General features: G+C 46.8%; 1 protein-coding gene across 4 annotated transcripts in view; it reads right to left on the reverse strand.

Moving 5' to 3' along the window:
• The window catches only part of ALPK3 (alpha kinase 3), a 48,425-nt gene that overhangs the window by 19,079 nt on the left and 11,805 nt on the right, over positions 1 to 17,541 (reverse strand). For all 4 annotated transcript variants that reach the window (XM_057544373.1, XM_057544371.1, XM_057544372.1 and 1 more), the window contains 2 exons: positions 9,866 to 9,983; positions 8,052 to 9,279 (listed from right to left, as the gene is read on the reverse strand). In XM_057544373.1, the coding sequence (XP_057400356.1) occupies positions 8,052 to 9,279; positions 9,866 to 9,983 (1,346 nt within the window). The remainder of the gene's footprint in view (positions 1 to 8,051; positions 9,280 to 9,865; positions 9,984 to 17,541) is intronic.

Consider the following 17,541-nt stretch of genomic DNA (forward strand, 5'->3'; position numbering starts at 1 on the left):
ATTATTTCACTTCCTTTTTTAACCTCCATTGTTTCTGATGAGAAATCTGCAGTCATTCGAGTTACTGTTCCCCTATAAATAATGTGTCGTTTTTTCTCTGACTACTTTCAAGATTTTATTGTTGTTGTTGTCTTCAGTTCTCAGCAATTTGACTATGCTGTTCCCTGGCATGGAATTCTGTGGGCGTTTCTTATTTGCGGTTTGCTGAACTTCTTGATCTGTAAGTTTGTGGGGGGGTTTTTGCCAAATCTGGGAAGTTTTTGGCCATCATTTCTTCATATATTTTCTCTGCACCACACTCTCTTCTCTCCTTCTGGGTATCCAATGACATGAATGTTAGACATTTTTTTTTTTTTTTTTACACAGTGTTCCGTAGACCTCCCTTGCTATATGTTCGGTCATTTTGATACATGTATATAATATGTATTTGTATACGTATAGTAACACTAATCTTCATTTATCAATTTCCCCCCTCCTTTCCTTTTAATTAATTTATTTATTTATTTTTGGGTGTGTTGGGTCTTCGTTTCTGTGTGAGGGCTTTCTCCAGTTCCAGCGAGTGGGGTCCACTCTTCATCACGGTGCACGGACCTCTCACTGTCACGGCCTCTCTTGTTGCGGAGCATGGGCTCCAGACGCGCAGGCTCAGTAGTCGTGGCTCACGGGCCTAGCCGCTCTGCGGCATGTGGGATCTTCCCAGACCAGGGCTCGAACCCGTGTCCCCTGCATTGGCAGGCAGACTCTCAACCACTGCGCCACCAGGGAAGCCCGAATGTTAGACATTTTGATATTGCACCACAGATCCTTGAAGCTCTGTTCATGTCTTTTTCTCTCTGTTATTCAGATTGAATACTTTTGATTGACCTATCTTCAAAGTGCACTGACTTTTTCCCTATTGTCCTCATTCTGCTGTTGTGCCCAACAAGCAAGTCTTTTTTATTTCAATTATTTTATTTTTCAGTTCTGAAATGAACAATTTGTTCTTTATATCTTGTATTTCTTTGCCAAGACTTTCTATCTTTCCACTTACTTCCAGAGTGTTCAACCTTACTTTTTGTCACTGCTTTAAAGTCAGATAATTCCAACATATCTGCCATCTTGACATTGGCATTCTTTAACTGCATTTTCCCATGCAAGTTGAGATTTTCCTGATTTTCTCATATGCCAAATAATACTTATTATATCTGGCACATTTTGAATATTATGAGATTCTGGTTTCTTGTATAAATCCTATAGAGAATGTTAATATTTTTGTCTGAGCAGACAATCTACTTGGTTGTGTTCAGGCTGCAAGTTCCATTCAACATTCTGAGGTTGTAGTTTCAATGTCAGGAACATTTTCAAAGTCTTTGCAGTGCTATTCAGATCTGTCCTGTGTGTGTGCCACCCAGTGGCCAGTCTGGGACTTGGATGATGGTCTCTTAGTTCCTTTTGATACAATGTTCAGAACCAGATCCATGCATGAACAGCTTGAGAATAAGCCCAGGAATTTATAAACAGCTTATAAAGTCACTTTCCCAAACTTCTTCCTGTGCATGATCTACCCTTTACTTTCGGGGTCCTTAGGATTCCCTTTTCCAGTCCTCCCTCAAAGTTTTAGACCCCTGTGGCCTCTGCTACTGTCACTACCAGGAGATTCCTCTCCTATTCCTCAAGCCTGTTCAAAAGGGCTTCTCCTAAAGCTCTCTCTGTTCATCCTGATGCTTATTTCTGAGTTTCTGATTGCATTAAGACCAGGCCAGGGAATACTAGATTTTTTTAAGGGTAAATACTGCTGAATCAGTGGTACTTAATTCTGGTCTTATTCCTCAGTCTGTCTGCTACTATTTGCTTATCAAAGTCATCAAGTAGCTGCACCATGCATTTGGCCCAAGTTTTTAGTTGCATTCAGTGGAAGATACAGGGTGGATGGTGTTTACTGCATCTTATCCAGAACTGGAACTACCATAACCGTGATAACTAATTTAACATTCGTTACTGTATTTTCTAGTTCTGGATTTCTAGTTGGTTCATTTTAAAGTCTTTGCCACTTTTTATAGTTTCTAGTTCTCTGCTGAAATCTTCAATCTTGCCTTTTTATCTTCTTGAATATAGAATGTATAGTTTTAGTTTTATAGTTCATGTCTGATAATTCCAAAAGTTGGAATATATTGTCTGCTGGTTTTGCTAGTTCTTTTTCATGTTTCTTTTTTTTTTTTTTTGCCACACTGCGCAGCTTGCAGGATCTTAGTTCTCCAACCAGGGATTGAACCCAGGGCCACAGCAGTGAAAGTGCTGAGTCCTAACCACTGGACTGCCGGGGAAGTCCCCTTTTTCATGTTTTCCTCTCTTTGTGTGCCTGCTTATCTTCATTTAGGTGCTGAATATTACATTTGAAACATTTTTCAAAAATAATTTGAGGCTTAAGATGATGTTATCATCCTCCAGATGCTTGGGAGCAAGGTATCTTGAACCACCTTAATCTGATTTCAAGGACTGAGATATTTCTTGGTCACCCAGGTAACTCAGAGTTAAGCCTCAATCCCCGTGAGGGTAATTTGCTCTGGTTCCCTTAATCCTATGGTGCAAACCTTCAGGGTTCCCAACCCAAAGACCAGGGGGTTTGCCAGGGCTACCACTCTTGAGACCATGGGCTCCAATTCTAGTCTCCCAAGTCCCTTGAGGCTGTCTACAACACTGCTGAGTCTCTCATTCTCCCCTTCTGGAGTGGCAAACAACCCCAGGACAAAAGCTATGCCAAATGCTGAGCTCACCATTCTGGATTTCCATCTCCTCCCAGATCCTGGGCAAGAGATTCTTCCCTTTGTTAGCTCTCCAGTGCCTTCAAGCAGACATTATTATATTTTGCTCAGCTTTATTAGTTGCCCTCAGTAGGAAAGTTGGTTGGAATTATCTAGCCCAGCATTACTGGAAGCTGATATTCAAAAAATGTTAGTTCTCTCCCCTTTCTGTCTCACTCTCAAGACTGGATGATGTTACAGTTAGTGCTAAACAAACCAAAGCAGAACACAAGACACAGAAGAGAAGAAAAAGTGTTGAGAGGCTTTAAATGCATCTAGGCATTAAGGTTAGGATAGGCAGGGCACTTCCCTGGTGGTCTAGTGGTTGAGACTCTGTGCTTCCAATGCAGGGGGCATGGGTTTGATCCCTGGTCAGGGAACTAAGATCCCATGTGCTGTGCGGTATGGGAAAAAAAAAAAAATTTTTTTTAAAGAAACTTTTTTTAAAAATTTAAAAAAGATTAGGACAGGCAGGTGTGCATTCCTACCTACCACCTTACCCTTGCTTCATGCTATTTGTCCTTCCCAGAATGTCTTCCTTCCTCTCTTTAACCTATCTAATTTCTTTTTATCTGGGGATATTATGGGCATTCTTTTATATTAAAAAAATTATATTTGATGTTTTTCTACTATGGTATTTACAGTAATAAACCCTATACATGCTGCCAACCAGCCTCTTCCCAGATGCCTTCTCTCGTGACTGCAGACCACCCCACTCTCCGTCCCTAGAAACCTACTGCAATAACATTCACCACAGCCTCTTTGCGCTTATGGTTTGGTGCAAGTCTAATCCCCTGGATTCGTTAGATAATTTCTTAAGGCAACGATCATGTCTCTCCTCAAGCCCCCCTCCCTTCAACAGCTCTCAGAAAATACTTATATTCACGTAGTCTCTGAAAACCAAAGCACCCTGATTATGCAAGAGGAGTTTCCACATATTGAGATGATCATCCTCAGGACCAGGACGTACAGGATGTAAAGACCTGTGAGGTCTCAAGGCGTTCAGCAGAGCCCTCTCATGTCTATACCACCCACTCTGAGGATTTGGGCAGATGGGGCATTCCACCATATCCCCACGCTCCTGTACCTCAGCTCCAGAGATCTGAGCCAGTCTCAGAGAAGATCTCAGGTTAGGGCACTAAAAAGCAGCCTTTGAGGACACTGAAGGCCAGTTCCCATTCACCAAGTACCTTAGGAAGATTGCTTCTGCCCGGGGAAAGAGCTCCCTGAATAGCATGGCTGGGCTCAAGGAGACGGTCTCTGGACACTCTTAACAACCCAAGAGGCCAGAGTTTTAGCATCTGCTCCTCATCCATATCCAAGATGAAAGCCTAACTTGAGCTGTCAGAGATACCCCTTATTTCCAGGAAAGGAAATCAAGACAGCGTAGGAAAGCAGCAGCAGCATATCCCAGAAGCAGTGGCCTTTAAAATATCTAATGCTAACAAGAGGCATGCTGGACCCATATGGAGAAAACAGAGCTTAAAAAGAAATAAGAGGGAATGTCCACTGGTTAGGACTCTGCGCTTTCATTGCCAAGGGCCTGGGTTCAATCCCTGGTCAGGGAACTAAGATCCCGCAAGCTGCGCGGTGTGGCCAAAAATTTTTTTTAATTTAAAAATAAAAAAAGAAAGAAGAAAGAAGGCTTGAATGATAGAAACAAATACCATGCTCCTGGATAAGAAAGCTAAATATTAAGATATTGATATTTCCAAATTAATTCTTATATGTAAAGATACTTAATGCAGTCTCAATCAAAATACCAATGGTGTAGAGACAGAAAGCAGATTAGTGGTTGCCTGGTCGTGGTGGTGGGAACAAGGATTAACTGCAAAAAAGGAACAAGGGTCTTTTCAGGGTGATGGAAATGTTTTAAAACCGAATTGTGGTAATGGCTGTACAACTGTGAATTGTGTACATTGGACTGTACATTTTAAATAGGTGACTATTATTGGTGTATAAATTATACCTCGATCAAGCTGTTTAAAAATATAAACCTAACAAATTTTACTAAAAGACCATTCAAAATTCAAATCTGACTAGTCTTCCATGAAAGGATTTAATATGCTTTTGATCTTGTTAAAAATAATTCATCACTTTTTTGAAAATGTAGTTTTTTAAAATGGTGAATATAAGGATACAAGGTAAAAAACAATGTTATCTGGGAGTTTGGAAAAATTCAAACAATGATTCTAAAGTTTTCCTAGAGGAATAAACAAGAGAGAATAGCTAAAACATATTTAAAAGAAGTATAAGAGGGTTGCTCTGCCAGAAATGAAAGCTACAACAATTAAAATGAGATCATCCTGGGGCTTCCCTGGTGGCGCAGTGGTTGAGAATCTGCCTGCCAATGCAGGGGACACGGGTTCGAGCCCTGGTCTGGGAAGATCCCACATGCCGCGGAGCAGCTAGGCCCGTGAGCCACAATTACTGAGCCTGCACGTCTGGAGCCTGTGCTCCGCAACAGGATAGGCCGCGATAGTGAGAGGCCCGCGCACCGCGATGAAGAGTGGCCCCCGCTTGCCGCAACTAGAGAGAGCCCTCGCACAGAAACGAAGACCCAACACAGCCATAAATAAATAAATAAATAAATAAATAAATAAATAAATAAATAAAATTAAAAAAAAAAAATGAGATCATCCTGTTGTAAGAATCAACAAACAGATTAATGGATTATGATAGATGTATATATGGGAACTAAAATAGGCTTTAGTGGGTATAAAATTAGTGTATAAAGAAAGAATCACAAACTAATAGGAAAAGGTTAAATTTGGGGGAAATTACTTATTAACCAAAAATTGAGCTAGAGACTGATACTATGGTATACACCCAAATCAATTCCAGATTAATTTAAAAGTCAGGAATTCAAACAACAAAAATTATAAAAATACAGATATATATTTAACTAACCTTGGAATAAGGAAGAAAAGCATAAACACTATGGAAGAAATGTTTAAAATATGCATATTGTGGCACCTTACATAACCACTAAAAATGAAGTTTTTCAGATAATTTTTAGGAACCATGAAAAACTGCTCATGAAATAATGAGAAGTAACGAAAGCAGAACATAAAACTGAATCAGAATAACAATGTAAATCAAATTTTAAAATAATAAAATACATATACAGAAAGATTGGTAGATATATCAAGATGTCTTTGGATGGTAGAATTATAGGTGAATTTCTACTTTTTCCTTTCAGTTTTTAGAATTTTCCCCCACATTTTTTACTATGGCCATGTGTTTCTTTCATAATCAAAAAATAAGATTTTTTTAAAAAGATTTGGTAGAATGAGAATATGAAAAACCAATCAAATTCAGCTACTAAAAAGCAACAGCTTCAAAAATACATATAGCTGTTAAATGCATTTTTCACATGTATGATACATTTCACAATTTTTTTAAGTACTAAAAAAAAAAGCCACACAAGCTCTTTGCAGGAACAGCAGAACCTCTACAGACAGCCTCTCCTGTGCCTGCCGTGACCCAGCCCATTCGTCCCACTTGCAAGAGGCAAGGAGGGCCTTGCCAGGAGGATGCAGCCATTCTGGCTGTGGTATTCCCCGCCGCTGTGGGTAGAGAAGCCAGATTCACTCACAGACCTGGCCGCCAGCCTGATCTCTTCCCAAATGTGCTCCCTAGGGGCCCATGAGGGCCATCCCTACCATATGCCCTGCTGTCCAGCCTGTGGGCTGTCAGGCATGTGGAGCGGCCCCTTCTGGGCTCCTAGGAACTCACCACTCCCGCTGCTGAAATCTCCTGAGACCAGGCATGAGGGGCTGAGAGTCATGAACAGATTCAGAGAGTCTGGTTTGAGGTTCACCCCACTCCAAAGACCTCTGAACTACCGTCCCCACAGACTAACCCCAGCACCCTCAGCACACACTGAAATAAAACCATTTCCCCTGGCCACCCTTGAAACTGGTCTCTCCCTCCTGCCCCCATGAAAGTTCTGTCTGTGGGAAAGGCAGCCCCTCCCTGTTCTCCACGAAGCATCCTTTTCCCGCTGCCCTCCAGGAGGTACTGCAGCAGCTTGTCCCTCATGTTTCCCTTCACTGTTCCAAGAAGCCGTCTGTCTTCTGCCTTGACCCCTGTGAAACACTGCTTTCAGCTGCTCCTCCTGTCTCCTGGGACCCATGCTCCTGCTTCCTCTGCCCCAAGAAACAATTTCATCTTAGTTCCCGCCAAAATGCTGTCTCCAATTGGGGTTGCCAGATTTAGCAAAGAGAAATACAGGACACCCAGTTAAATTTGAATTTCAGACAAACAACCAATCATTTCTTAGTATAAGTATATCCCATCTATTTTATCCAACCCACCCCCAGTCTTGATACACTTTTTCTTTCTGCCCCGCTATAAAACACTCCTTCTCTCTAAACTCCTGTGAAATACTGCCTGCCCTCTGCCCCTGAAACATGAAACACTGACCAAATGGGATAAACTGTTTCCCTTCTGTTAATGCTCCCAATCCCGCTCCTCTCTTCCCTCTTCCCCTGCCCCCTCCCCCCATCAAACTCCTTAATGCTGCCACCTGGATGCCCCACGCTACCCCGTCTCCACACAAAACCTCTGTCCTCTGTTGGCTACCTGATCGCCAGAAGAATGCCAGCACTCCTGTTCTCAGGGAAAACAGTTTGCCTCTACCTCCCACCACAGTAATCTCTCAGACCTATTGCCGTTTATTTCGTTCTTAGCGTGCACCGAGCCCTGGGCCAAGCACTCTGATTCTCACAGCAGCTCTATGAAGTAGGCACTGTTTTTATTAAGGTTTTATGACTTGCCCAAGATTACACAATGTTAAGGATAGTCAGATCTGCACATAGGTATACCTGACTCCGAAATCTTGGATAAAACCCCAGATCAAGTCAGAATTTTCTGGACAGTGGATATTTTTTAAATCTTCTAATAAGCATCCAGGTCAAGACCCACTGCACACTACAGACCACTCCTCAGCCTCCCCATTCTCCTTCCTCCCCAAAGAACATCCTTTTCCTCCACCCCCCTCTGCGACACAGTCCCCTTGGAAGTGAACTTGCATGTTGTCAGAGGAGATGGTCACAGTCAGGCTGTGCTGCCCACACGCCTGGCATCTGGGGACTGCCTGGGGCGAGGCCCAGGCCTGTGGTCCCCTGCTCCTGGCCAGCACTCCACCTCACCCCACCCTCTTCTATAAATACCCCACTGCTCACTGGCTGCCGAGCTGTTGCAGCAACAGTTTCCATGAGGTCATCTCTCCCGAGTGGCCTCCAGCCACCCAACACCCACACTTACCTTTCCTGGAGTCCTGTGGCCTGCTTGCCCCTGCAGCGGGCTATCCTGGGGGCTGTGTCTCCGCCGGGCGGGGGGTGTGGGCACTTGGGCAGAGGCCTGAGGCGGGGCCTTCCCTGAGCTCTGAGCCCCAGGTTCTGGATCTCGACTTGGGGAAGAATCAGGCTTGCAGCTGGCGGTGGGCTCCCCTTTGGGCTTCGGAGGAGCAAATCTCTTCCTGTTGAAGGGCCTAGCCTGCTGGGGGGCTGAGGGCGTGGGCTGGCCAGGGACAGCAGGCTCCCTCTCACCTCTGGCTTTGCTGGATACCTTCCCTGAGGGCATCTCTCCAGGTGTCCTGCCACTGGGGGTCTGGGCCCCCTCCTCCCCCTGAGGCTTGTCTGCCTGGGTGCTCTCCGGATACATGTCCTTCAGGGAGAAATACACTCCCTGGTCTGGGCCTGGGACAGGGGCCTTCTGGGCCTGGTCTTGAGTACCCACAGCAGAGGCTGGCTTCCTGGTGCCATCTGCTCCAGAGGACCCAGGCCCCTGGACGGCCCTGCCTCTGGGCCGGGTCTGAACCTGCTCCTTGTCCCTGGGCCCCTGTGTCCCACAGGAGTCAAGCTTGTCTGAACTGGGGACACAGTTTTCAGAGGAACGGTGGCTTCGAGCTGCCCTCTCTACCTCTGGCTTTCGCACACCTTGCTTAGGTTCCTCATCTTTCTTTTTCTTCTTGGCCCCAGACTCCTTTTTGGGGGCTCTCTGAGGCCCCAGCTCCATGGCCTTACAGATGTATGTCAACAGGCCACGCTCCCCAGCCTCCCCGTTCTCAGGGGCAGCCTCCCCGTTGGTGGTCACCTCTCCGGAAGCAAAACTGTTGATCAGGCCCAAACCTGGGTGCTGACCAGGCTCCGTCTCTCCCTCCTGCCAAGCCACCGGTGTCCCGTTCTCGACCTCCCGGGTGGGGGCCGAGGGGACTGGCACCTCGGCCCCACTCAGCCGCCGCTTCCGCTGGAAGCGGTCGGGGCTGAGCTTGCGCAGGGTGTCGGCCTCTTCCACGGCCTCCTTCCCGTGCTTCCAGCTCTTCTCGATCTCACGCATCTTTGCCGCAGCCTTGCGCTTCAGCTTGGCGAACCAGCGCTGGTGGATCTGGTACTCGGTCATGGTGCCCACCTCCAAGACCCCTGAGCAGGACACAATTCCCTTGGCATTCTGGGCAGAGGCCTGGTAGATGGCGGCATCTTCTTCTCGACACCTAGAGGCAGGAGCATGAGATGGGAGGTGAGAGCCCCCAATCCCCGCAGCCAGAGCCTCGAAGAGTTGAGCGCCCTGCCCCACCCCCTGCCAGCCCTGCCCCGAGTGCCGCGCCCCACCTCTGATAGCACCAACTCCAAAATTCCCCACTACAGCTGAGGAAACTGAGGCTGGCAAGAGGGTGGGAGCTGGCCAAGGTCATGCTGTTCCAGGACAGATTAGACTTGGGGCCCAGGAGAGCTCCCTTCAGAAGCAGGTGACCCACACAGCCCCTTGTGAAGTAAGGATGACACAGGAGCTTTTTTGGGAAGCTGACTTCATGGAAAATGTCGCTATGGGTCAGGACCCCCTCTGGTTGCGCTCAGCTCTCTGGCTGTCAGAAATACTCCCGCCCTGGCCTTAGGAGATCCCAGACACTGGCAGACAGACACGCTTCAGCAGGTGGCTCAGCTTAGCCGCAGAACCCCGCCTCCACCCCCAGGTCCTGCCTGGGTGTCTTCATCCAGCTGACTCCATTTCTAAGGGCAGACTTGGGCCATAGGACCTTCAGGAGGGCAGAGAGAGCAGAACAGGCCCTTCTCCCTCACCTGTAGAGCTGCAGTGTGTGGCGGTTGCCCTGATGAGTGATCTCGTATTTTGGCAAGCCACAGTAGCGGTCCAGCTCTGTGTCATCCTTGTACCAGGTCACCTCTGGCTCTGGGTATCCTAGGAGGGAAGCAGGAGATTGGGTTGCAGGGAGACCAGTTCCAAAGTAGTGGGAGGAGAGAACAGGATGCCATGGCTTCCCCAGACCACCTGAAGAGACTGGACTGGCCCACCTGCCCTGGGGCTTGTAGGAAGAAGAGGGCTATCATATGGCTCAGCTTATTTTTAGAAGCTAGGCCCTGTCAAAGCCTAAAACTGTTCCCCTTCAGCAACTGGAAGGCAAATATAGAGGAGAAACTTCCTAGCTTCTGGTAAGAAGGGAAGCAAGGAGTTTCCAGAAAGCTTTGGCTGGTAATAATAAGCTTCCTTTCTTCAGTGGCCTGTTCTACATCCTCAACAGTAGTAACAGCTCTATCCTTGGAGGTCTCTCACCAATACCCAATATCAACACCACTGCCAAGAGCCCTCCTTCTTTCATTCCAGGTTCCTGAGCTGTTAGTATTATTTGATGACACAGCTAAAACATCCATCCATCCATCCATCCATCCATCCATCCATCCAACCATCCACGCCTACCTTCCCATCCATTCACTACTGTGAAACTGATTGAGGTATTTTCCCAGCCCCTCCTCTCTGGACTTCCAGCCCTACTCACAAAGAGCTTCCAACTGTAAAAGTCACATGTCCCTTCCTCCCTGGCCACTTGGCTGATTTGTCCAGTAATAAACACATAATCAGTTAATCTAATCCAATTCTTTGACCTAGTATTTGGGAATTGGAACCTAGAGACAGTCTACCCTAGTGTCTGGAAATAACTTGGAAGGGGTACAGCCATATTCTGCCACATGGACTGAGAAGCAGACAAAGCTGGTCGACAGTGAGATGGAAAATGAAGTTGATGTTCAGGATAGAATAAGAAAAAGGAGAGAGAGACTTCTCTGGTGGTCCAGTGGTTAAGAATCCACCTTCCAATGCAGGGGATGTGGGTTCGATCCCTGTTCAGGGAACTACGATCCCACATGCCGCGGGGCAACTGAGCCTGCACACCACAACTAGAGAGAAGCCTGCACGCCGCAACGAAGACCCAGTGCAGCCAAAATTAAAAAAAGAAGACAGAGAGAGTCCCAATATCCTTCCAAATACTGGCTCCATTCTTTGCCTGGGCACGGCTACATTCCTACTTGTCAATTCCATAAGAAGCCCATCTAAGCCTTACCAAAAAATTCTGCTTCATTTCTTAAGCTGACTCCAATTAATTTGCAATGTTTACTAGAAATTAAAGACTCCTAACATATATTCCCTTAAATACATATATATTAGGTGTGTGCTGACTGCCAAGCAAGGGTTATGAAGATATAGGAGCTTGACAGACAGCTCTCTGCTCTCAGGGAACCGACTGTACTATAGAAAAGATAAGACAGGTCTCCATACAAGGGAGGGATGCACCTGTATCTGGGTACACATTCTCTGTCTTCCCTACTGTCTATGGATAAACTACCCCCATGCCTATCTAAAGACACTCTCATTGCATCTCATCTCCTCTTGCCTCATCAAGGACATCTCTCCAACAATCATTCCTCCTCTCCTGCATCATCAAGCTTTTCCTCTCTTATATCATTCCCATCAGCATACAAGCCTCTGTACTGTCTCCCTTCTTTTAAAAGAACTTTCTTTGACCCCACATCCCCCACTAGCTCCTGCCCCCATCTCTCTATTCTCTCCTTTATAGAGAAATTCTTTGAAAGAGTTGTCTGTATTCACTGTCTTCACTCCATCTCCTCCAATCAGGCTTTTGTACCCACCGCTGCACCAGAATTGCTCTTGGCAAGGTCACCCATGAGTCACACATCGCCAAATCCACTAGTATTTCTTAAGCTTTGTCTACCCAATCTATCAGCATTGACCTTCCCTTCTTGAAACCTTTTCCTCACTTGCTCCTGGATGCCACTCCTTCTGAGTGCCTTTCCTACTCCACTGGCCACTTTTCCTAATCTTTTTCTTCCACCGCTCCCCCACCATCACCACCTAAGACTATAAGTGTTAGGCCAGGGCTCAGGCCTCAGAACCATTTTCCATTCTCTAGCCATAAAACCTAGGGGATCTAATCCTGTCCTGCAGCCTTTAAATAGCTATATCTTCCTGACTCCCAAATTTGTATCTCTAGCCCAGACCTCCCCTGAACTCCTGGTTCTTATTTCTGACTGCATACCTGACATCTCCACTTGGAGGTCTAATAGGTATCAAACTTAACAAGTCCCAAACCAAGCTCCTTATTCCCCTCTCCAAGCCAAGTCCCACATATATCAGTAAATGGCAAATTCATCCTTCTAATTTGGCTCAGGCCAAAAACCTGGAGGCAATCCCTTATTCTTTTCTTTTCCTCACGTCCACTCCATCAGACCATTCTATGGGCCCTTCCTCCAGACTGTATCCAGAATCTGATCACTTCTTGCCATTCCCTGCCGCCAACCTGGTCCATCACCATCATCTGACACCTCAGTTTCTGCAACAACCTCCTTGCTGATCTCACTACTTCCATCCTGGCCTCTCTTCAGCCCATTCTCAGCACAGCCAGAGTGAGCCTTTTAAAATGAAGTAAATAAAGTCAAGTGATAGCACTCCTCTGCTCAAAACACCCTAGTAGCTCCCAGGTCATTAAGGCCCTCATGACGTGGGCCGCATTAGCACACCGGCCTCAGCTCCTCCTGCTCTCTGCCTTGCTTGCGGTACCCCTGCCACATGGCCCTGCTGGCTGGCCTCTAACAGCAGGTGAGAACCACATCTGGATTCCTCCCACCTCTGTTCACACATTACCTCCTTGGAGAGGCCTTCCCTACCACCCCGTGTGAAACAGCGACTCTGTCTCCTTGGAAATTCTTAGCCCTCTTACTATGTTTCTTTTTCTTCATAGAATGCATTGCTGCCTGACATATTATACCCCAATGAGGTTGTTGGTTTACATCCATCTTCTCCAACTCCCTGGGGAAAGAACAGCTCCATGACTTGTCCGTGTTTTTTGTGCTATGTCCCCAGTTCCTAGAATAGTGCCTGATATGGAATCAACACTCGTTAAATATTTATAGGTGAATGAATGAAGCAATGCACTAATGGCTCAGGGTACAGAGAAGGGAACAAGCACCTCTGGCTGGGGAATCAGGAAAGGCTTTATGGCATGAGTGGCATTTGAAATGGCCATGAGGGTGGGTAGAATTTCAGAAAACGTGGGTTCAGTGCCTGTACTTCCCCTTCATAGCGCTAATCACAATACTGTAACTGACTATCCCCTTGTCTGTCTCCCCTCCTAGACGTATGTCCCATGTGAGTCAGCATCATCTCTCCTTCACTTCTGTATCCCTACCACCTAAGATGGCACCTGGCGCAGAGTAGTTACTTAATAAAAATAAAAATCTGCTGGATGAGTGAGTAAATGAGGAAGGGAATAAGTGAGCAAACAAGAGGTGAGTGGGAAAGGCATGCCTGACAAAGGAACCACAACAGTAGAGTGTGGGGTGGAAAGCAGAGGGCACGCTGGGGAACTGTGTACAGGAGTAGGGAGCAAGGGAGGTGAGGCTGCAGCTGGGTCAGCCAGGAACAAACTCTGGGCAGCCCTGACTGTAAAGCGAGCCCCATGTTTCCACAGTGAGCTAAAGCCCCTGGTTACATCACCGTGCATGTCCTCACCATCCCATGGGGTGATCTCATCCCTACGAGGGCCCGGCTCAGAGCCTCCCTGCCCCATGATCTGCCCAGTCAGGCCTCAGCCTCCAGGGCATGAGTCCAGTCAGGCTGTAGCAAGAGGGCAGGGATGGGGCAAGAAGGGAACGCTGAACGGACCCCACAGCCACAAGGCTGGGGCTTCAGCCCCCATGCCACCTTTTGGTGCCTCTTCACTAGGTGGGGGACAACCTGACAGCTTAGGGCTCCACGGCAGCAATGGATTCTGGAAACAACTTTATTTGGGGAGAAAACATTTCTTTGTCCCCTGGGTAATATGAACTGTATTCTGAAACACACAAAAGCAAGGGAGGTCCTTCACTCCCAGCTGCACACACACGTGTGCCCGTATGTGTGCCCACAGGCTGGCATGCACGCATGCACACACACACACACACTTGGCCCTGACCAGGAGAGCCCACAGCAGTACTGAAGGCTGAGGCCTTCCCTCTTCCCCTTCCTACACTGACACCTCTGCTTCACAGCCAGCATGCCTGAGTCCAGAACTCAGCTCGGAGACTTACAGCCTCATCCTAACCATTCCCATTTTGGAGAAGCTCAGATTCAGGAGAAGAATAATGATGAATGTAAATTTAGAGGTTTCAAAGAGCTTTCAAATATAAAATTTCATTTGGTCTTCATAACAAACCTGTGAAAACAATTGTGAACATTTACTGAAGACTTACTATATGCCAGATACTGACCTGTACATTTTTCATGTATTATCTCATCTAATCCTCTCATAAATCCTATGAGGAATGTACTGTTATTAATCCTCAATTTAAGGAAGAGGAAATTAAAGCTCCTGCCCAAAGTCATCCAGCTGGTACACAGAAGAGCCAAAATTCAAATCCCTCTCTTCTATAAAACAGGTAAGGCAGGTGTTTGAATCCCTGTTTTACACAAAAGGAAGATGACTCAGAGAAATCAAGTAACTTACTCAGGGTCACACAGCTGGCACATGACAAAGCCCTTGGTGTCCTTTTCCTTATTCCACTGCTCTTTCCACTGGGGACTCTGGGACTAATAAGTAAGTTTCTGCCCCCAGCAGTCATTATCTTAGACTTATTTCTCTAAAAAGAGTTTCTTCAAGAACTTGGTTCTGTCTGAAGGCTAAGTCCCTCTGTCCAGTTGGCCTGACACACACACACACACACACACACACACACACACACACACACACATACACACACACAGGCTAACATAGAATCTACAACAGAGTTGAGGAGAGTGGGGGAAAGGGGTCACCATGCTGGACAGAGATGGGCGGCCTCAAGGAGGACAGTTGCACTCTGGCCAGAGAGGCCCCTGGGGGAGACAGGAGCCAGAAGGTCCAGTCAAGGCCTGCTATCCCCCATATGCCCACTCTGAGAGGGGAGAACCCCAGGGTCATATACCACTTCTCCAAGTCCCGAAGGGCTTCCCTCAGAGCTCAGCCAGCAGGGGCACTGGCACAAACTCTTCTTCCTCACCTGGACTAGGTCCTGACCCACCACGAAAGCATCACCTACTCCTGGCAGGGCCCTGCTTAGACTGACTCATCACAACCTCATTCAAGGAGTGCTACCAGCAGGGGGGGAGGAAGTGAGGTGAGTGTGGTCACTCTATCTCCCCGGGACGAGCCAGGATCACCACACCAGTCTCATACAAAGGCCAGTCTGAGCCATACACCCATCCACCATCCTCCATTCCAGATGGGGGCGGAGGGGAGACCCAGTTTCTAGCCCTGTTTCCTTTGTTCTCTGATCTTTCTGCATAATGCTTTCCCTTCCCCCTGGCCCCTCTCTTACAGTCTACCTTTTCTCCTTGTTAATTGGGAAAGGCTTATTTACAGTGTACTATGGTGATCACAGAGACTTCTTTCTTAATCTGCTACAAAAGACTCAGGTAACCTGAGATTTTTTTATATATACGTGGGGATGAGGAGGGGGGAGGAGGGAACAGTGTACTAAGGTGTGGATGTTAGAGACAGCTAGAGCCCTAGAAATCTTACAGCCTTACTCAGCAGAGTCGTAGATCTCATCATGGCAGGTGCTCCTGAGCAGAAGACCACGGCCCTGGCTGGTCATCATGAGACATGGGTATTATGGCAATTGAGGGGATAAAAGTTTGTTCCTTTGAATTGGGCTTGAGACAGGGAAAAGCTTACTCCCATGATGACCTTGGGGGCATCCAGTAAAATTGCCCAAGACTCTGTAAGTCAGACTCATGTCGGCTTCAGCATGTTGCTCTCAGAGTCCGTGGCTACAAAGGACAGAATGGAAGAAGGAAAGGAGGGAGGCCCCCACAGCAGTTGCTGTTGTCAAGGCACCGAAGCTGCAGCTGCAGTGAACAGGTAATGCGGAAAGTGGAAAAGACTCTGATTTTGTTGTCCACACAGTCAGGGTCACTGTGGTCATACTGGCAAATACGTACTGAGCGCCTTCTTCGTGCCTGCTCCAGAGGCACGATGTGTCAGGTGTGTGCTCTATCCCCCAGATCTCACGGTCTCACTGGGGAGAGAGATGTATGGACCAAGAAGCTGTACTGTGAAAGACAGAGCAAGAGCTCTCTGTGGAAATGCTGGAGATGACCACCTGGAGGATAAGCTGTTTGAGCTGGGCCTTGAAAGATGACAAGGAACTTGCCAGGCTTCTAGGTAAAAAGGCAGCATGAGCATACCATCTGTTTTCACTTTCTCACCCTAATGAGCTACACTAATGAGATTTTTTTATTTAAAAAAAAATGTGTGTATATGTATGTGTGTGTGTGTGTATACATATAGCCACTAAAAAAGGGGAGAATAAGGGCAAGGAGAGCAACAGGAACAACAACATCTGGAAAGCTGGAAAGCAGATGGACGAGTAGAAACTGACTTAGCAGACGCAAGACAGCTTAACCCAATGAGAAACTGAGAACTACCCTTTGAACACCAGAAAATTCTCAAAGGGCATGGGAACTGGCAACCAGATACCTCTGGAACTGGGGGTAAAGGGAAAGAAGGAAAGGTAAAAAGAGGTGTGGAAAACAGTCAGATCTCTGGATCCCCTCACCCACTCCATACCACTGTGTAACTAGCTGCTCCTTCCCCCCATGTCCAAAGATGCAGTTTAGCACCTGGAAAGGTAAAACTTTGCCCTGAGGATAAGCCAGCTCTGTGGAGGGCATGAATATTCTATGGAAAAACGAATCTATAAAATAAATGTTTGGGCTTCCCTGGTGGCGCAGTGGTTAAGAATCCACCTGCCAATGCAGGGGACACGGGTTCGAGCCCTGGTCCGGGAAGATCCCACATGCCATGGAGCAACTAAGCCCATGCGCCACAACTACTGAGCCTGCACTCTAGAGTCCACAAGCCACAAGTACTGAAGCCCACACGCCTAGAGCCTGAGCTCCACAAAGAAGAGTAGCCCCCTCTCGGCGCAACTAGAGAAAGCCGTGTGCAGCAACAAAGACCCAATGCAGCCAAAAATAAATAATAAATAAATTTATTTAAAAAATAAAAAAAATATAAATGCTTTATGCTGAGAGCCCACCCAATCCTCTCATCTGCATAGCTTCCAGAAAACTCAGGCAAGACACCAGAAGAATACTCACTAGGGAATCTGGCTAGTCCAAGAGAAAGGAACTAAAGAAATTCACTTTGTCAGTTCCCAACTCTAGTGATGGCCAGATCACCCTAGAGTGAAGACCCAAGGTTTCAGGCCCCTCCTACTTGCTCAGAACTTCCAATCAGCTTTTTACTCTCCTACTCTTACTCATTATCTGACAACCAAAGATTCCTAGATATCTAAGGAAAGCCTATAAACAGGAGATTAAGGACCAAAACAATTAAAGAGAAAAAAAGCAAACTGGAAGAAACACAAACCATGCAGGAAACGTTCAGAAAACTATCATTACTAGTCTCAGAGAGTTAAAAGAAAAT

The sequence above is a fragment of the Balaenoptera acutorostrata genome, chromosome 3, assembly GCF_949987535.1.
Source record: "Balaenoptera acutorostrata chromosome 3, mBalAcu1.1, whole genome shotgun sequence".
Taxonomy (NCBI): domain Eukaryota; kingdom Metazoa; phylum Chordata; class Mammalia; order Artiodactyla; family Balaenopteridae; genus Balaenoptera; species Balaenoptera acutorostrata.